Below are 18,333 nucleotides of genomic sequence, written 5' to 3' on the forward strand. Positions count from 1 at the left end.
TGCGCATGGCGCGGTTTTAACCCTCCTAGTACAAAGATAAACAAGAAATGGAGAATGGGTGTGGGATGATGAGAATTCGTAGGGTAATGTATAGAAGTGTTTGGTGCAATTATTGAAAATCCGAAATTTGTGGGTTTAGACATTCTGTGATCAATTCAGTGCTTCAAAATCAAGTTTTTCTTCTAAGTTTTTCAAAATCAATTTTCAGAAGTTTTGTCATTTCTCCAAATAGTGAATGAACTATTGTACTTTTGTCAGTCAGAAGAATTCTAGATTAGCTTATAGTTGTATAATTATCGAATTGAGTGAAAAACATTTTCTTTTTCTATTTATTAGTCTTTACTAAACAATGTGTAGACTAAGTTCAATATCATGCCAGAGTTAATAATAGAAAATTACATGGAAGGGAGCAACATGAACAACATGCAATTGCTGAAAAGGGAATGGCAACAATTGAGCTGCAAAGCATCTGACGTAGAAGAAGAAGTGAACAGAGAAGAAAATTCAGGTAAAAAGAGAAGGAAGGAAGTTGATGTTTGGTTGAATGAAGTTAAAAAGTTAAGTCTTGAAATCAATGCATTGGAAACAAGTGGATCATCTTGGGGGCTTTCAGTAAAGAAGGATCCTATAGCAAAGCTGCTACTTCAGGTGGAAGAACTCATTAATCAGATACATCACTTCAATGGGCTTGTGCTCGATGCTTATGACAACATCAAGGAGTCATTGCTGCCAACCAAATTATTTGGAGCAAATTTTAATGAAGCTTTGCAGGGGATTTCGTCATGCTTGGTGACTGATGATATATCAAACATTGGGATTTATGGGATGGGTGGAGTTGGTAAGACCACATTGGCAGAGCACATTAAGTACCATCTCTCAGAAAATACTGATTATCTCGTGCTTTGGGTTACAGTATCTCAAGAATTTAGTATCACTAGTTTGCAGGATAGGATTGCTGATGTCTTAGGTATTCATTTATCAAATAAGGATGAGGAAGAAGTAAGAGCAGATATATTGCGTGGGGCACTCAGGAAAATGCAAAGATTAATAGTACTCATATTGGATGATGTTTGGCAAGAATTTTGTTTAGACAGGGTAGGGATTTGTCTTTGTCCAAGAAATTGCAGATTGATTTTGACTACGCGCTCACAGGAAGTGTGCAACAGGATGCAATGTCAAAGAATATTTGCATTGAAAACTTTGGACACGAATGAAGCTTGGGATTTGTTCGAGCATACACATGGTTGCAAGACCTTGCTTCGTAAAGATGTGCGAAAAATTGCCAAGTCTCTCACGAAAAGGTGTGATGGTTTGCCTCTTGGTATTATCACAGTGGCTCAGAGCATGAGAGGTGTGAGCTCCATCTATGAATGGAGAACTGCATTGGAGCAATTGGAAGCATGCTCAGTAGGATTTGAAGAGATGGAACGACGTGTGTTTCCCATCCTGCAATGGAGTTTCAATTGCTTGGATGAATGTCCAAGGCATTGCTTCCTGTATTGCTCTCTTTATCGAGCAAATAGGAAAATAAAAAGAAAGGAACTAATAGACCTGTTTATTTGGGCAGAGCTGATGCCAAAGCGGAACTCAAGGTCTGAAGAATTTAATCAAGGTCAAATGATATTAAACAAACTGATAGAAGTTTGCTTGCTAGAAGAAACTAAAGATTTTGAAGGGGATGGCTGTGTGAAGATGCATGGTTTGGTCAGAGATATGGCATTATGGATTGCAAATGGAAACTCCAAACTAAGGATGAGTGGAGATGTACCAAGGTTCTTGGTGAAAAGCTTAGGACGGAGAGATTTAGAAGTACCACTGCAACAAAAAGAATGGACAGAAGATCTCCATGCTGTCTCTTTTCATTCATTTATTTCGTATGCAAGTCGAGAAATAAAAGTTCCACCAGCTTGGTCACCAAATTGTCCTAAGCTCTCAACCTTGCTTCTTCCTCATTTTTCCATAAAAAGAATTCCAGATTCATTTTTTTTGAACATGTGTGGAATTAAAATTGTGAATCTAATTGGGTGCAAAGGTATAACAGAGTTGCCTAATTCTGTTTCAAACTTGGTGAGTCTCACTGCTTTGATTTTGGGACATTGTAAAGACCTTCGATCTGTGCCACCACTAGGAAAGCTTAAGCAATTGAGGGAACTGGACCTATCCTGGACTAAGATTCAGGATTTACCTCAAGGTTTGGAATCGTTGGTCAGCCTCGAAAGGCTTAACTTGGACCATTGTCAGTCTCTCATACAAACGATAATACCGAAAGGGACATTTTCCAAATTGTACCGTCTTCGATGGCTAATATTGCCTCCCTATGGTACTGTACAAGTTAATGATCCAGAAGTGTTGAACCAATTAGAAAGTTTTATAGGATGTTTATGTTTTACCGACTCTTATAAAATCTCTCGGTGGCCAGAACACTATCAACTTTATATCAATGATGACTTCTCATCTTGGAATGAGTCTGATGACTTGGACGATGATATTGGGGATGACAAACAATTGTATTTTCATCAATGTAACTTTGGTAGAGGATTGAACTGTGCTGTGCTGTTGCTGCCAAGTGATATGAAAAGTCTAGTACTCCAGGATTGTGTCGGCATGGGCATTAGGTACTTGTCAGATGTTTTTATCAATTTTACAAGTTTAAATGACTTGTCTTCTTTGACGATTAGGGGTTTGGATGGAATAGAGTTCCTCTTGCAATTTTCCTCTCCTGCTCCACGTGATCAGCTGGAAGTTTCATCTTTTAGTCCACTAAGGAATTTGCAAGAGCTAATACTTGGGGATTTGCAGAATCTGGTGGGTTTCTTTTTTGGGGAATCAAAAGCATATTTGCTTCCACCTGGCACCTTTTCTTCCCTTGTGTGTTTGTCCGTTTACAAATGTCACAACATGAAGCAACTATTCACAGTGCAGCTGCTGCAGAATCTTGAAAATCTAAGAGTATTGTATGTCCATGATTGTGAAGGACTAGAGGAGATAGCAGCAGCTGACAATGGTGTAGAACAAGGAGGAGGAGAAGGCGTCCAATGGACTTCAAGTGAAGCCACTGCAAATGTCATCCTCACTGCAAATGTCATCCTTCCAAAATTACGTGCGTTGAGATTGGCTCAACTGCCAGAACTGAAGGACATTTGTAAGGCATCCATGATCTGTGATTCAATTACGGAGATCAAAATGTTTCATTGTCCAAAGCTGAAGAGACTGCCTTTGTTTCTTCCCATCATCAATGGACTACCATCTCCTCCCAGCACTCCTCTTAAAATCATGGGAGATAAAGAATGGTGGGAATCGTTAGAGTGGGAAAATCCCTGCACCAAAAAGGTCCTTGACCCATTTTTTACTACCAGAGAGTGGGATTTTGAATCCGGTTGTTGAAGACCACCTGCTTGATCAAACTCCCGACTGGTTCTCATGTACGTGTTTTCTCCCCTTCCTCTAATGTTATCAACCGACCCCTTTGTTTGAGCTTTTTTCGCTAATGTAATTTACTATGTATATGTTTTTTTTTTTTTGAGTTTTTCTGATGGGAAAATGGATTGAAGTACTTTATTTTCTCTTTCTTTCTTATTTATTTATTATGGTCATTATAAATTTGATTCCTGAGTGATCGAATCTCTATGTTCTGTTCTTTTTTAATTTTATGCTGTTGAATGTTCTCTGTCTTTCCCCTTTTCTGAAGAGGGTCAAGTTTTCCTCCACCAACTACCTTTCCCATAGCGCTGAACTGCTAACTGCAACCTTTTCTTATAGGCGTTAATATAATCTACTGCATACAACTTTTTAATATCTTTTTTTTTTCATATTTCTGTAAATTTAAATATTTTATTCTCTCTCTCTTTCTTTCTTTCTTTCTTGTTCATTTCTAAATTCAGTGCTTTTATTAATTGATTCTGTGAATGAGCTGATCTCTATGTTCTTTTCTTTTTTTCATTTCCTGCTCTTTAAGGTTGTCTTTAAAATATTTTATTTTCTCTCTCTTTCTTTCTTCTTGTTCATTTCTAAATTCAGTGTTTTTATCAATTGATTCTGTGAATGAGCTGATCTCTATGTTCTTTTCTTTTTTTCATTTCCTGCTCTTGAAGGTTGTCTTGAATTTCCCCTTTTGTGAAGAGGCTTTCCAGATAAAGCTGAAGGTCCATATGTTTGCAAATGTTTAAATTTCAAATTTTATACTGAGAGCCACAATGAGTTGGAATGAAAGTAAAATTGCAGAAGGAATTTACATGATTGTACTTGCGTTAGTATCATGGATGGTTTTGCTTTGTGCTTCTGACTATACTGATCAAGTGTTGTTTGTCGATATTTCTCAGGTTAAGCTAGGTATTCTAGTTAGCCACAAAATTGCTGCTGCAAGAGAGGCGATGTTGCAAAAAGAAGTGTTAACTGAAGCCTTGTCTACTAGTGCCAAGTTTTCTTTCATTACATTCTTCTTCCTTAACTAACTGTATTACAGTTGTTGTTTTTCATCATGTCTAGCTTTCTATTCCTACCTTGATATTGTTTTTTCTGTACTTGATTGTAACCGGGCAGTGATACAGCAGTTATTTTGTGACTATTCCTTGAATATCAATAGAACTGTTATGGGGTATTATGCCAAAATTTTTAGTCACATTGTACTCCGAGAGTGTGATTTCACTCCATCAATTTAAACCTTTTGCTTTTTCTGAATTTCCATTCCAAGCAATTATATCCAGTTCTACTGATAATTCTTAAGCTAAATCCTTTGATTGGGTTTAGCTAAATCCTTTGATTGGGTTTAGGATTGTATATGCATGTTAAAGAAGGATCAGGAGAACATTCGGATCCCTTCTGGAGTTAAGTATCTACATGTATCATAAATGAATAGAAGAAGCTTTTATATCAAACTTTTCTGCGTGACTTGGGCCTTCTATGACTTTCTCAAAATTTTCTAGGGCCCAAAAGAAAATATCCAAAGGCCACCGCTGGGCCACGGGGGCCTGTTGCACAACAAACGAAAGGGCAATAACTTGGCCTTATTTATGCGAAGACGTTTCATTCGTTTGGAAAGTCGAAAGTCAATCGTTCCAAAATTTCAGTCTTCCATGCAATTATGCTAGATTTTTCCTCTCGTCGATGCACGTTAGTTGCCAAGTCTTTTCATGCTGGTGTGTTTATACCTCGATTTATTTAGAAAAAAAAAATTTAAGATACATTAAACACGTCTTTTAAATAACTTTTTATTTCAAGTCTATCACATCACAAAAAAAAAAAAAATAAATGGAAAATATTTTCCAAATAAACCGCAATCCTTTGGTGTAAATTTCTTTTTTAAATTTCAAAAAAGATCACATGACAGATATATTCGTTGGTGTAAAAGAAAAAAAGAATAAACCTAACTAAGTGTAGATCCATCACCTTTCCAAAGTGTCTCTAATTTTTTCCCTTTTTTTTTGGCAGGTGAGCAGTGGCACATCAGATCTACTCGATGTTTAACTCACTAACACAGTTGTTAAGATAAGTTCATATAGGACTAGGGGCTGGTGCAACTCAATCCGATTGTTATACACATTTAGGGTCTGTTTGGTTGGAAGTAAAATGTTTTCCTTGGGAAAATATTTTCCGTGGAAGTAATTTTCCATGAAAATCATTTCCCTTTCATTATTTTCAGGTGTTTGGTTAACTTATTGAAAATATTTTCTTACTTCATTTTTCTGGTGTTTGTTTAACTTTTGAAATATTTTCACTTTTATCTCTATCTTTACTTTCTACATATTATAACTACATACTTCTTCCCATGCAACATAAGAAAATTTATCTCATTGTTTAATTTTAAAAAATCTTGGAGAAATGTATATATGAATAAAAAATATCTCCTTAAGCAATAACAAATTGCTGGTCATTTAGTGTCAAATATCAATCACATGCAATGCTTATTATGACATATATCTTGCACTCTCACTGCTGAAAATTTCTCTAGAAAAGAATGTCCCTATACATAATTAATTACTAGCATAGGATGAGCATGATAAGGTTTTTTTTTTTTTTTTTTTGAATATACTAGGGGAGGTTGGGTTGGTTGGGTGGTACAGGGGAGGGAGTGTAAGGGAGAGGTCTTGGGATTCGAGTTCTCCTGTTTACATTAAAAAAAAAAAAGAACATACTACAAGATGTTTTCAGTAAGTTTGGAACATACTACAGGTGGGATGCATGCATTTCGGAAAACAACTTCAGTAAGTTTGGAAGGGAAGTTGTTTTCCATAAGATGAGTGAAAATATTTTACATAGAAAAATGTTTTCAGTAACTTTTGTGCAACCAAACACGGGAAATTAGGAAAATATTTTCTTGGAAAACATTTTCACCCGAAACAAACGGACCCTTAAAAGTTTTGATTTACAACTACATTATCATGCTTTAGCGAATATATGTAAAAGTAGGGGGAGGAATGGACTGTGTGATAGGGAGAGTGGAATGTAAGTGAAAGGTTTCAGATTCAAATTCTTCTATTTACATTAAAAACTTTTTTTTAAAAAAAAGAATATATGTAAAAGTATTTCATTCATGTACACCACTTCTTTTTATGAGTACAACATTACAAGCGTACACCAAACAAAATAATAAGCATAACAATTGGATCAAATCACGCAAAATTACAACGGGAGTGGCCCTCAGTCCATAAATATGTAGCTGAAGGTATGAAGTTTGCCCGATATTCACAAGGAACTTCAAAATGACGGCATTATGTCTTGACCAAAATAGTGACTACATTCCAGAAATCTATATATTCCAAGAACTTGGTATAAAAGAGGAAAGGAAATTTTAACTGTTAAGAAGTAATAATTTTGAAAGAGCACTTTGTTTAAAAAATTCAAGTCCGGTGTCCATGAGCTGTTTGCCCAGGACTACACAGAAGCGGAACCGTATACGAAACTCCCTAGCAGCTTGATAAACCCAAACCCACAATGGTGATCGTGGAAATAATTAACAACTTATTTTGCCAATAATTCCTATTAGATTTAAATTCTTTACTAAAATTTGACTTAATATTTTCCTTCCAAAATTATAGGATAAATTACTTATTACCTCTTGTAGTTTTACATAATGTCAGATGAACCCCTAAGGTTTTAAAATAACCACATGACCCCCTATAATTTTATATAAAGTGAAAAATGGACTGAATGCACAATCAGTTATAGTGTTTATACCAAACACACTTTGAAAGCACGTGTAATAGAATCTTAACATCCATATAATCTTCTTATGATTTGTATCACTTTATTACCCTCTATGATTTTGACATTTATCCACATAATCTCCCTATGCTTCCATATAAGGTGGTTAAGCCATCAATTAATTCAGTATTTAAGTAATGATACTATTGGTATTTGAATTAACAATATTACATAAGTTATTTTTCCTCAAGCTTCCACTTTACATAAAGTCATAGGGGGTAAAGCGGACATTTTAAAATATTAGGAAGTCATGTGGTAATAGATGAAATTACAAGAGGGTTATATGTAATTTATCTAAAATTACATCATCCATCCCTGCAACTTCTCGAATGTTGTACTCTCGTTATTGTCATTAATGTCAACTTGCTAAATCGTTTTCCTTTCGGTGCTAATAATGGGGGGGGGGGGGGGGGGGGGGGGGGTAGCTTTAATTGAAACTGTCCACTTAATGTTGATATATAACAAAAAAGAAAAAAGAAAGAACAAATCATACTTCGCTTCAATGGTTTGAGAAGTCTATCCTGCAACTTTCCTGGATTTTTCCTTTGAGCCTATTAACTGCTGGTCCTATGCTCATAATTGTATGTTCACAGAAAGCTCATTTTTTTTAACTAAAATTTTTGGGTGCTTGGTCCGCTAGCAAATAACTAATGAAAGCCCCTTTGAAATTTCATCTGTACAAGAAAACAATATACTGATCATTTTTATTTTTACACAGATTCAATTGTATGAAAATTTATATGCCTTGGACGGGAAATCTCAACCTAATATGTGCTAATTTTTATTAACAGTAGTTAATTACTTACTGTGAATGCCACATTAGGACGCAACAGTGTGACCTTTTTTCTAATTACAGCACCATATCATAAAACTTTTCATATGTTTGAAACAGTTTTGCAAAATCACGTTGCAGAAGCAAAAAATTAAATCATGGGAACTGATGTTTATTGAGTTTAATTAGTAGTACAAAAATCATTCTGCTCTAGTACTTAGGTAACAATTATTTAAAAACTAAAAATGAAATTGACATTCTATTCTGACTTGTTATTAAACCATGCATGACTGATAAAGGGGATCGCTTTTCCGAGTAAAATCACCTCCCGATTTTCTGTGTAGCAAATATAGAAAGCAAATTTAGGTAAATGATACACTCTGGGTGATTACTGGCTCTATAGCTATAAATGGTCATTTTTTTTTGAACTTTGCCTAAATATGACAATCGAGCCATATATTGAGTATTGAGTGTCTAAATATAAGCCGAAATCGGTATTCAACCACTGCAATTGCAGTAGTCTAACTTCTCGAGAAAAGGACCCGTTATCCTGAACTCTTTAAATCACTCATTATTGTCTCCTATTAGTCCAACTTTTCATCCATTCCCCAATACTCAACAACCATACTCATAGCAAAAATCAAAAGAAAAACAGAAAAAAAGTACATACTTTTGGCAGAGTCTCAGGATTCTCAGCATCGTCAAGTTTGCTTGTAAAAATTTCAGGTACAATGAGATCATACCCATCACAATTTCGTAATTGTTGGAGTTGTTTCTTATTTCATCAAGTGCATACTAGCTTTACTTGGCACAAAAATCTTAGTTCAGTTGTCGGAGTCTTAATTGAATATTTTTGGAGTTGCTTCTTAGTAGTGAAAACCAACGAAAATATAATACACACTTTTGTCCATTGGCAGGGTCTCGGTGTCTTCAAGATGACTTGAAATTTTTGCTTCTCCAAGATTTTAAGGTAAAAGGATATCGTACTTGATCTTAATTTCGTAATATTGAATTTGTTTCTTATTGCTATCATAGTATATATAGCTTTACGAGGCACAAAAATCATAGATCAGTTCCTTTTCTTTCAACATGGATGGCTCTCTTCATGCTTTTCACGTCGTTGGCATTTTTGGGCAAGAATATTTAGAATGCATTTTTTAAAATTGAAGTTTGAAAACTAAAATTTGAAATCTGAAATTTGAACTCTGAATTCATTAGATTAATTGTTAAATACTAAATCTAATATATTTGAGTGTTTATCATATTTAAGTGAATAACTTATCACTTATTTTTAGAAGCAAGTTTTGCCTAGAAAAATCAGTGTCATTTAATTAGTTCAAATATTTAATTTTTGATTATCAAATATGTCTAAACATATTAAAATCTGAATGTATTATATTTAAGTGTTAAATTAGATTATCAAATAGGCCTTAATTTTATCATAGTTGCCAAGCCTTATCAACTTTTGGAGAAGATCAAATGTGAACAGAGGCTGTGAATGGGCTGGATCTGGGCCATATTGGTTTGATCCACTCCCAGATCCCACTAATACCATTGAATCTTTTTTGAAAAGAAATGCCATTGAATCTTGACGCACAACAGCATCAATTATTAAAATGCTTAATTAAGTCCGCCTAATTGGACCATAGTTATTAAACTCGGCCTAGAGAGGAGACCAGCAAAGGAGGTAGGTCAACGGGTCACTGGTTCAACCAGTGGGTGAGTGGTTGAAATATTATGTCTTATAATTTTTGATATAGGATATATGATATAAATTGTAATAAACAATGTCATAACAAATGTTCATTTAATTTAATTTGCTATAGAATATTTACTTCATATAAGAATCAGCAAAACATATATTTAATTAGTAATCCACCAAATTTCAAGTGTAAAATTTTTTATGTTTAGTATAATTATCTAGGTAACTTATGAATTTTAAGTGCAAAAAATTATTAAAAATAATATTTGTCTTTAAAATAAATTATGTAATATGTTATTTTTGAAATCTATTTTATAATTTATATAATTTAGGGGTCATAAGTTTTTATTAAAAGATTTGAAATAAATTTGTTGTGGAGAAATAAAAAAAATAAAGATAAAATTGACAAAACGTTTATATAGTATAAGAATGGTAATTAACTAACCGGTTTGCAAAGATTTGCAAAGATTTTTTTCCTCAAAATCGGTTTGTCCATAAAACCGGTCAGTTCCCGGTTTACTCCGATTGAACCGTCGAACTGTTGAAAAGTCAACGGATCATTTGCAGAAATGATCTAATTAGCGAACCAGCCCGGTTCAATGGCCGATACGCCAGGTTGACCGGTTGATCCGCCTGGCCAGGCCAGGTTTAATAACTATGAATTGGACTACTTCATGTTCATGTGCTCTTTTTGTTTATGTTCGTTATTTTTCTGGTTTAAGGGACTAACCCTTCGTCCCGTCATATATAAATGTGTGTGTGGCAATTCATACTCGTACTCAAATCTATGCTAAAGAAAAGCCAACTGGGCTAGAGGGAGAAAATCTCACCTTTAAACCAAAGGAGGTGCACTATTGCACATCCTTTGAATTTTTTTGCAAAGATTTAGGACTTATTTGCATATTGTTCTTATTCCAATAACTCAGTTTACCAATTGGTCACATTTAAAAGGAACTGCTTGAATGGTTCCATATCAATAATATGTTTAACCATAGAGGGGTTGTGAACTTGCTATTGCTTAACGTTTAAATAGCTTAATTAGTCACATACGATCCTTGAACTATCTTTTCAGTTTTGCTGATTCTTACCCAGCACAATAATTGATATATAGTTGTTTTAGATCATCGAACTTGTATTTTACAAATTCATGCTGCTCGAGATAGGGCCTGTTGAAGTTGTGAAAATTCTTTTGACTATAGGTTTGTATGCTTGAATAAAATGTAGCTAATGCTTGTTTTATCACCAAATTGTATGATTGCACAAAACCTTAAATTTGGGATATAGTGGACAAAATTGGAGGGAGGCTAAAACTTGGCGCTCAATGTGTTGTCTTGACTGCTTCTATACAAAATAAAACTTGGGCTTTCTATTATTATTACTAGTGTTCAAGACACACACGAATGTGTGTGTAACTAATAATTAAAAAAATTTTGTGCCAAATCTTTTAGTATATTTGATATCATTTTCAAGAGAATTAGTTTTATGTTCTAATAGTAAATATGTAGAAAATTCACTAAAATAAAATATATAAACAAATAATTATTTAGTAGTCATTCATAACCATAACTGATAGTTGCTAATGAAAATTAAGGTCTAGTGAATAAGTTGAAAAGCAAAATAATGAGGAATACATATTAGTTGAAAGTAGGTAATTACCAAAGATAGTTTAGAAAGAATATAAAATGACACAAAAAACTTTACATCAACCTCTCCCTCTCCCTTTACATATAGTATAGCTATTTTTAAAGACATTGCCTCGGGCAAATTGATTAATCTACTTGACTTATTGACATGCGAAATTTATGAATAAACAACTAATTGTTGCTATATCTTGTTTTTTAATGTCAGCAGGATTGCTGTTGTCTTTGGTTTTTCCGACATCAGCAGGGCTTCCTATGGTTCTTTGGTGGTTTGCATTATAATTGCTCATGTGTGGCTTTCTCTATTAAAAAAGAAGAAGCAAAAGCAAAAAAAAAATACAAAGTAGAGAAAAAAAGGTTTGCTGTTGCTGTGGAAGAAGAAAGCAGTTGAAGATGCAAAACTTTTTCATGTGTTTTTGTGTGCATTATGTGCCTTTTTGTTTATTATTCAACAAAAAAGTTCCACAAAAAGAAAAAAAAAGTTGTGTTCGATTTTGAAACACTTCATTTGATGCAATAAATGTTAATAGACAGTTGTGTGTTTGGTTTTTGTACTGTACATGTGGACTAATTTACTTACCTCTTTATTTTATTTTATTTGTCAAAATATGACCATATGGGAAAATATTATTGTTTGCAAAGATCCTCATACAGCAGTCTCTAAATTCATCAAACGACTACCACTTGTACCAGAAAACAATTATTTGAGCAAATAGGCTTTACAGTATTTGAGTAACGACTATACAAAGTGTACCACGAAGCCAAGGAATAGCAAAAGTTTTTTCCTCTTTTCTAAAGATGCCTAAAGCATGTAGACTAAAACTATTATATTGATCCATACAATTTGGAATTTCCAACACAAAAGGAGTACAAGTTAAACAAGTCAACTAATGTACTGGTGTCCTCCACCAACGTGGACGTATGAATATCTTTTCCTGTGCCCGACTTTATCGAAGCAATGAGGTGTTTGTTCTCACATGAGATCCTAATCCGTTGCCATCTCATCTCTTTTGCTTTCATCAGGGCCAATCTGACAGCTTGAGCTTCGTCTTGAATTTTCTGGTGCGAGCTTCTCTCCACCAGAGCCCGTTCAGCTCTGAGTTGAGCTCCATTCAGCTTGGCTACAATTCCAATTCGTGACGGAATCTATTAGAAGGATAGAAATAAGTACAAAGATTATCCAGAATTTGCAATGCCCATTTAGGAACATCACACAACAGTTCTATACCCATTCAAGTAAAATTTAATAATTCTGAGTGCATGGTAGATGATAGTCATTAAATTGAAGTTCAAGAAGTTCTATGTCATGGTCAACACAATTACTTGTAAATACTACATTTGACTGGCTAGTACTGGTGTCAGCTGCATGCCATATTAAACAAAATTCTTCAATGTTGGCAAAATGGCTAGCAATGAGTTCACCCATTAAAAAAAGCCTCCCAACAACGGAGCACAAATGGAGCAACCGAAAATTGCAAAAAGGAAAAGTCACATAAACACAATGAAAATGGACTTAGTAACTTTAATACCTGAATGTTCCAAATTCCATCAAAAAACTGCAGCAAGCGACTTGGGATCAAGTTCAAAAGATCCCTCTGCTACACCTTTGCTCTTATGGCTGCTCATCCTAAAAGAAGGTACTTTGTGGGAAAACCTAAAGAGCTCTTCATCACGTATCAAAAAAGTATCCTTCTTATTGTGGTTTCTTCTGTGATATAAACTTCCATATCCTTCCAATTTATCCAAGGAAGCAACTCTAGTGTCAAAAGGATTTCTCTGGACAATCTCAACTATCTCATACTGGCAAGACAAATGATTTTCGGGATTAGAAGCCCAGCAACTAATATTCCAATCCTTATAGAGGGCCCAAGTCTCTCCCTTTTGAGGATGTATTAAGTAAGGACTACCAAGATTGCAAGAAGCAAAATTATCTTTGTAGCAAACTTGATTCAAAAAGTTACAACGAGATAATGACAGGGCCTCTTGTTTACCACATATAAATCCACCACAACCAACTGGTAACCCCGCATCTATCCACTCCTTCCAACCCTGCGTTATGGCAGGTGACTTGACACTTTTGGTGTTCTTCCTATACAACACTGCACCTGGATAATGTGCCAACAGGCTGCAGCCATGCAACGCGAACATATGATTTTTGTATCTTATCATTACTACTGTGATGAGAAGAAGCCCAAATTTGACCAACATGAAACCTGCTTAACGGGTATGTTCTTCTGAAGTTATTAAACAATTTGTTTGAATGATAAATAGGACTTGAGCCTTCAAAACCTGAAGAATCACAAGAATCTGAGAACGTATCTGAATTTGAATTGGCCAAGCCTAAACCTGCCTCACCAAGATCATGTGCTGAACCTGAATAACCTGAATCAGACTCTGACACTGAATGGGAATCATTTAGATCACATCCTGAACCTGCATGACCTGAATCACCAGAATCTGATCCAACCAGATCAATGACAGCATGTTGTTCAGAGTCATTCTTATATGCGTCCTTGTCTCCACTTTTCCTTCTTTTCTTTGCCCTTCCCCAGGTTGGGATTGGATTTATTGAATCAGGTTTTCTAGAACAACTTTCCTTGCTTTTTTGAGCAGAATCAAGCTCTCTTTGTTTCAAGTCAAGCACCAACTGTAATTCCAAAACCTTTTCCCTAGCCTCCAGCTCACTTTCCCTAGGTTCAAGCATCCCCTGTTTTGAACCCAAGACCTTTTCCCTCACCTCAATCTCCTCGTCTAAACTCTTGAACTTTTCCTCTCTCTTAACAAGCTCATTTTCTCTACTCTCAATCTGTTTCTCAACCAACTCGAGCTCTCTCCAACGATCCGCTACCTGCCTCTCTTTTAAACATAATTCTCTAAAACCCTCATCAACAGAACTTCTAATATCCTCTCAAAAAGCCCTCCTATCAACTTCTCTTGCTCACTCAATTTCACTTCCCTAACTCTGATATCATCTCTAATCAAACTCCACCCTTGTTCCAAAATCAAACGACACTCTCTCTTATTAATTATTATTTTATTTCATATATATATATATATATATATATATAATCGCTACAGCTACAGTAAATAACAATTCAAACGGGATCGAAAATTTTCTTCCATCAAGTGCACATACTGTTTTGCATCGGTTTACCTCCTCACATGATATTATCATTGCAAAAGCAGCATTTTGGCCTTGCAAAAATTTTTAGATTTTTTATTCTGTATCTAAGAACGTGCTCTGAGCCTCTGACCACCTTTTACTCAAAAAGTTTCATTATAGGTTGTTGAACATGGACTTTAGCCAACGAAAGGACTGGAGATCGGACGTAACGGAGCCAAATTAGTGCAATGTATGTACCAATGTCGCGCGAAATTGTAATGCCTATCAATTCAGCCTTTGGCATGTTTGTATTGGCTAGTTAAGAAGACTCAACCATATAAACAAAAACTAGGGAGGGAGAGCCCACGCAAACGCATGAGAATTTGGTATTTGTGATTGAAGATAATTAATAATTATTGTTTAATATTTTGTAATATAAGAACTGAAGTATGATGATTTTATCATGTGATTTTAACAGAAAATTTATAAGTTACATAGTAAGTCAATAAAATAATGTGCAATGAAATATCCTTATCCCTATACTATATAAGAATCAATTATGATCAAAGGTTACGTTTGAATTTCGACCGCAAAGATAAATGTAGTTTGAAAATGTAAGAATGTGTGAAGTTCAATTGAAAGGTATCCAAAATTTTTTTCTAAAACTTATTCAAGATGATAAAACATTTAAAAGTATCAATTGGACCCCTCATCTTCCGAATCTATATATATTCGTGAAAGATCCCTTAAGTAATGCTTCTGATTTGTCCCTCGACTTAAACTCAACTTGAATTATCAAGTCAAGTTTATCCATCAATCACTTTATGCCCAATCTAATCTAAAATAATTTTATTTTAGACTAACTATTTATATAATTGGTAGACATAATACGACTTAATTACATGTTTCTTATAGACATAATAATGCCCAAAAATGATAGAGAGATAAGAAACTTAAGTGGTCTCTTTAAAGTTTTGTAGAAATGATTCAGATTTGGTTTTTTTTGCTAGGGACATTTCTTCATAATCTTATAAATAAGTTCAAATCTGCATAATTGTTAAATATCTAATTTGAAATTACCTTGATTATAAAAAATTGGTGCAAATAATATTTTCTAAATTTGAAATTATAGGAAATGGTAACTAAAATTAGAAGAAATTACTTATATGATGTTTACTTGTATAATTATCCAATATAGCAACTCTGCGTAATTGACTCGTTTGAACTATGAATAATAGTTGTTTCAATCAAATCAAGAAACATTATTTATCAGTGTATAGTATAAAATTATGAGTAAATGAATTAATACAATGCAATCAAAATGGTGCTGTAGCTGAAGCATTTAAACTCATCAAGTTCCACTACAAATTCTTTTTGATAGCATGTTAAATAATATCGCAAAACGAGTTGTCAAAGTACAAAAGCAAATTTTTGGTATTTGGAATTATATAAACAACAGAGTACAAGAATGAGATCATAACATGGAAAGCAAATAGAGTGCAAATTACATCTTAGTACTATGTAGCATAATTAATTTTCTTTTTTAGTTTCAATGAAGGACAAAATTCTAAGTTAATAAATTTTACAATCATAAAATTTCCAATTAAAATAAACACAAGCTGAATTCCAAATCATATTACATGAAAAACTAAATAAAAATAACAACTTGAACCATGCTTTATCCATAATATAAAATGCCATAATAATTCTATTCAACCATAAAAAATTTTGTCAAGCATTAAACTACTGGCAGAATCACCAGGCCTCGATTCCATCTCTTCTTGCTATGCTTACTGCAACACCTACGCCCATAAGCCTATTGCCTCAGAACCTCAAGTTTCAATCCCTAACATTATTTTTTCGTACCTTACTTTGAACAATACTGATTAGCATCTTCAAGCTATCTGAGACTTTGGAAGAAGATGTCAAGATTGGGGCTTCTTCATGGTAACTACCAGATCATTCCTTTTTCTTTTTTTTTTTTTCGTTTTCATTTGGGAAATTGGATTCCTAGCAATTTAGTAGCAACAAGACACCAGGAATTCTAGAAATTTAGACTCCCTTCTTTCTAGAACTGTCAAAATACATAGTTTAAGTGATACATAGTATGTGACGACGCGTGTAGGTGGTAAATCACGGCATACCAGAAAGTCTAATGGATGCAATATTTCATGTTAGCAACTTGGCCGAGGAGGAGAAGATGGGATATGAAACTAAGCATGTGTTGGATCTAGTGTGGCACGAGCTTCAATGCTTCCAAAAGCAAATCGATCTTCTTCAGGCTTGGAGGGACTTCTTCAAGATCGTCGTCCTACTTGCTTTTGCAATGCCCTCATGTTATACCCTGTTCTAATTAAACTTTGACTTAATATCTATAACTTATAAGTAATAAATTTATAAGAACAAATAAGTTCCGTTACTTTAAAAATTAGTTCTACACAACTTCATTCAATGAATTATAAGCAAGGTGATAAAATTGCTAACCTTATTCAAGATATATGCAACAAAGCCCGATTTTGATACCAACTTCAACCTTATTCCACAAATACAAGAACCAGAAAAATAGTACAATTAGTTAGTTTTTGGAATTAGAAGTATCAAAAAGCAAACTATATGGAGTTCTTGAATAAACCAATCATAAAAAAAAAGCCACCTCAAACCCAAAGAGCTCACCTCAATTTAAAGGAAAAGCTATGCCTTCCACCAAATATTTAATAGCCATAATAAAACTAAAGAGGTGAAACGGAAAAAGAAGAAAGGCTATCGGCTGAACATGGATGCATAACTATGGTGATAGTTGTTTAGGACAATTGGCTGAACATGGGGCATAACTATGATAATGGTTGTTCAGGTAATAATTAGGTTAATTAATTGTAATTAAAATCCAATTATGTAAACATCCAATTAATTCCTTAACGGATGAGAAAGACTTTAGGAAATTGGAAGGTTTGGGTGTTAGTATAATAAATGATTAAAAGGCCTTTTATGTAATTCTATCAAAATACAAGCTTAATTTAGTTGTACCTGATACTCAACTTGGCACCAAACATTGTCACTTACCGAACCTGCCCCTAGCCTTAAATGTCTGAAAGGTTATATAAGTAATTATAGCGAAATTAAAGTTGTAATAACTTGTACTTAATGCTCTAATTGTATTTCAAACACTCTCACATTCCCAAAATTACCCCACCCTTGCGGTTGAAATCTAAAAACTATCTTTACCCTAAACTCGTTCTTATATAGTATAAGGATATTATTATTATTATTAGGGCGAATTATAGTTTTGGTGCTTAATATTTGGCCTGTGTATTAAATTTGTCTCTAATATTTTAGCCAAAATAAATCTGGTCCTCAAAACTTTTGATTTTAGGCAAATTTAGGATAATTAATGAAAAATCACAATAACTAACAATCAAAATCAAATTGGCTTTAGTCAAAAGTTTTGACTTTGTATTTTTAGTCCCTAATGTTTGATGTTTTGACTTTTTTATTTTTAGTCCCTAATGTTTGATGTTTCAATTAATATGGTCCCTTAAATTTCAAGTAGTTATAATTCGGGCTTTAGAGACAAAATGAAATGTAAATTCAATTGCATATATGACAAATGTCTTACTAAATGCCTATAAAATTTCAAGTTTAGAGACAAAATGAAATGTGAATTCAATTACATATATGACAAATGTCTTCCTAAATGCCTATAAAATTTCATGACAACACTTCTTTTCAGAACTAGACGAAAGCACTTTATATCAACACAAGAACATCATTTAATCAAAAAAGTATAAATTTTGTTGAATACATTACAATCGGATGACAACATATGAATAATTTATAAAATAAAAAACAAAAGGAGATAATTCTAGTATTAATATAAAAATTTATTATCATTACATTGCTAGTCTACTACACAAGTTCT

The 18,333-nt window shown here is 33.9% G+C and overlaps 1 protein-coding gene across 1 annotated transcript; it reads left to right on the forward strand.

Annotated features, from left to right (window-relative positions):
- Window positions 1-372: 372 nt before the first annotated feature.
- On the forward strand, window positions 373-3,384 carry LOC113782176 (probable disease resistance protein At4g27220). The gene has a single exon (XM_027328084.1). The coding sequence runs from the start codon at window positions 373-375 to the stop codon at window positions 3,382-3,384; it is 3,012 nt and encodes a 1,003-aa protein (XP_027183885.1).
- Window positions 3,385-18,333: the final 14,949 nt, after the last annotated feature.

This window comes from Coffea eugenioides, chromosome 9 (genome assembly GCF_003713205.1).
Source record: "Coffea eugenioides isolate CCC68of chromosome 9, Ceug_1.0, whole genome shotgun sequence".
Taxonomy (NCBI): domain Eukaryota; kingdom Viridiplantae; phylum Streptophyta; class Magnoliopsida; order Gentianales; family Rubiaceae; genus Coffea; species Coffea eugenioides.

Bases quoted from the DNA above. Each gene is read 5' to 3' on its own strand.
- LOC113782176 (XM_027328084.1), top strand. From the start codon at position 373: ATGCCAGAGTTAATAATAGAAAATTACATGGAAGGGAGCAACATGAAC.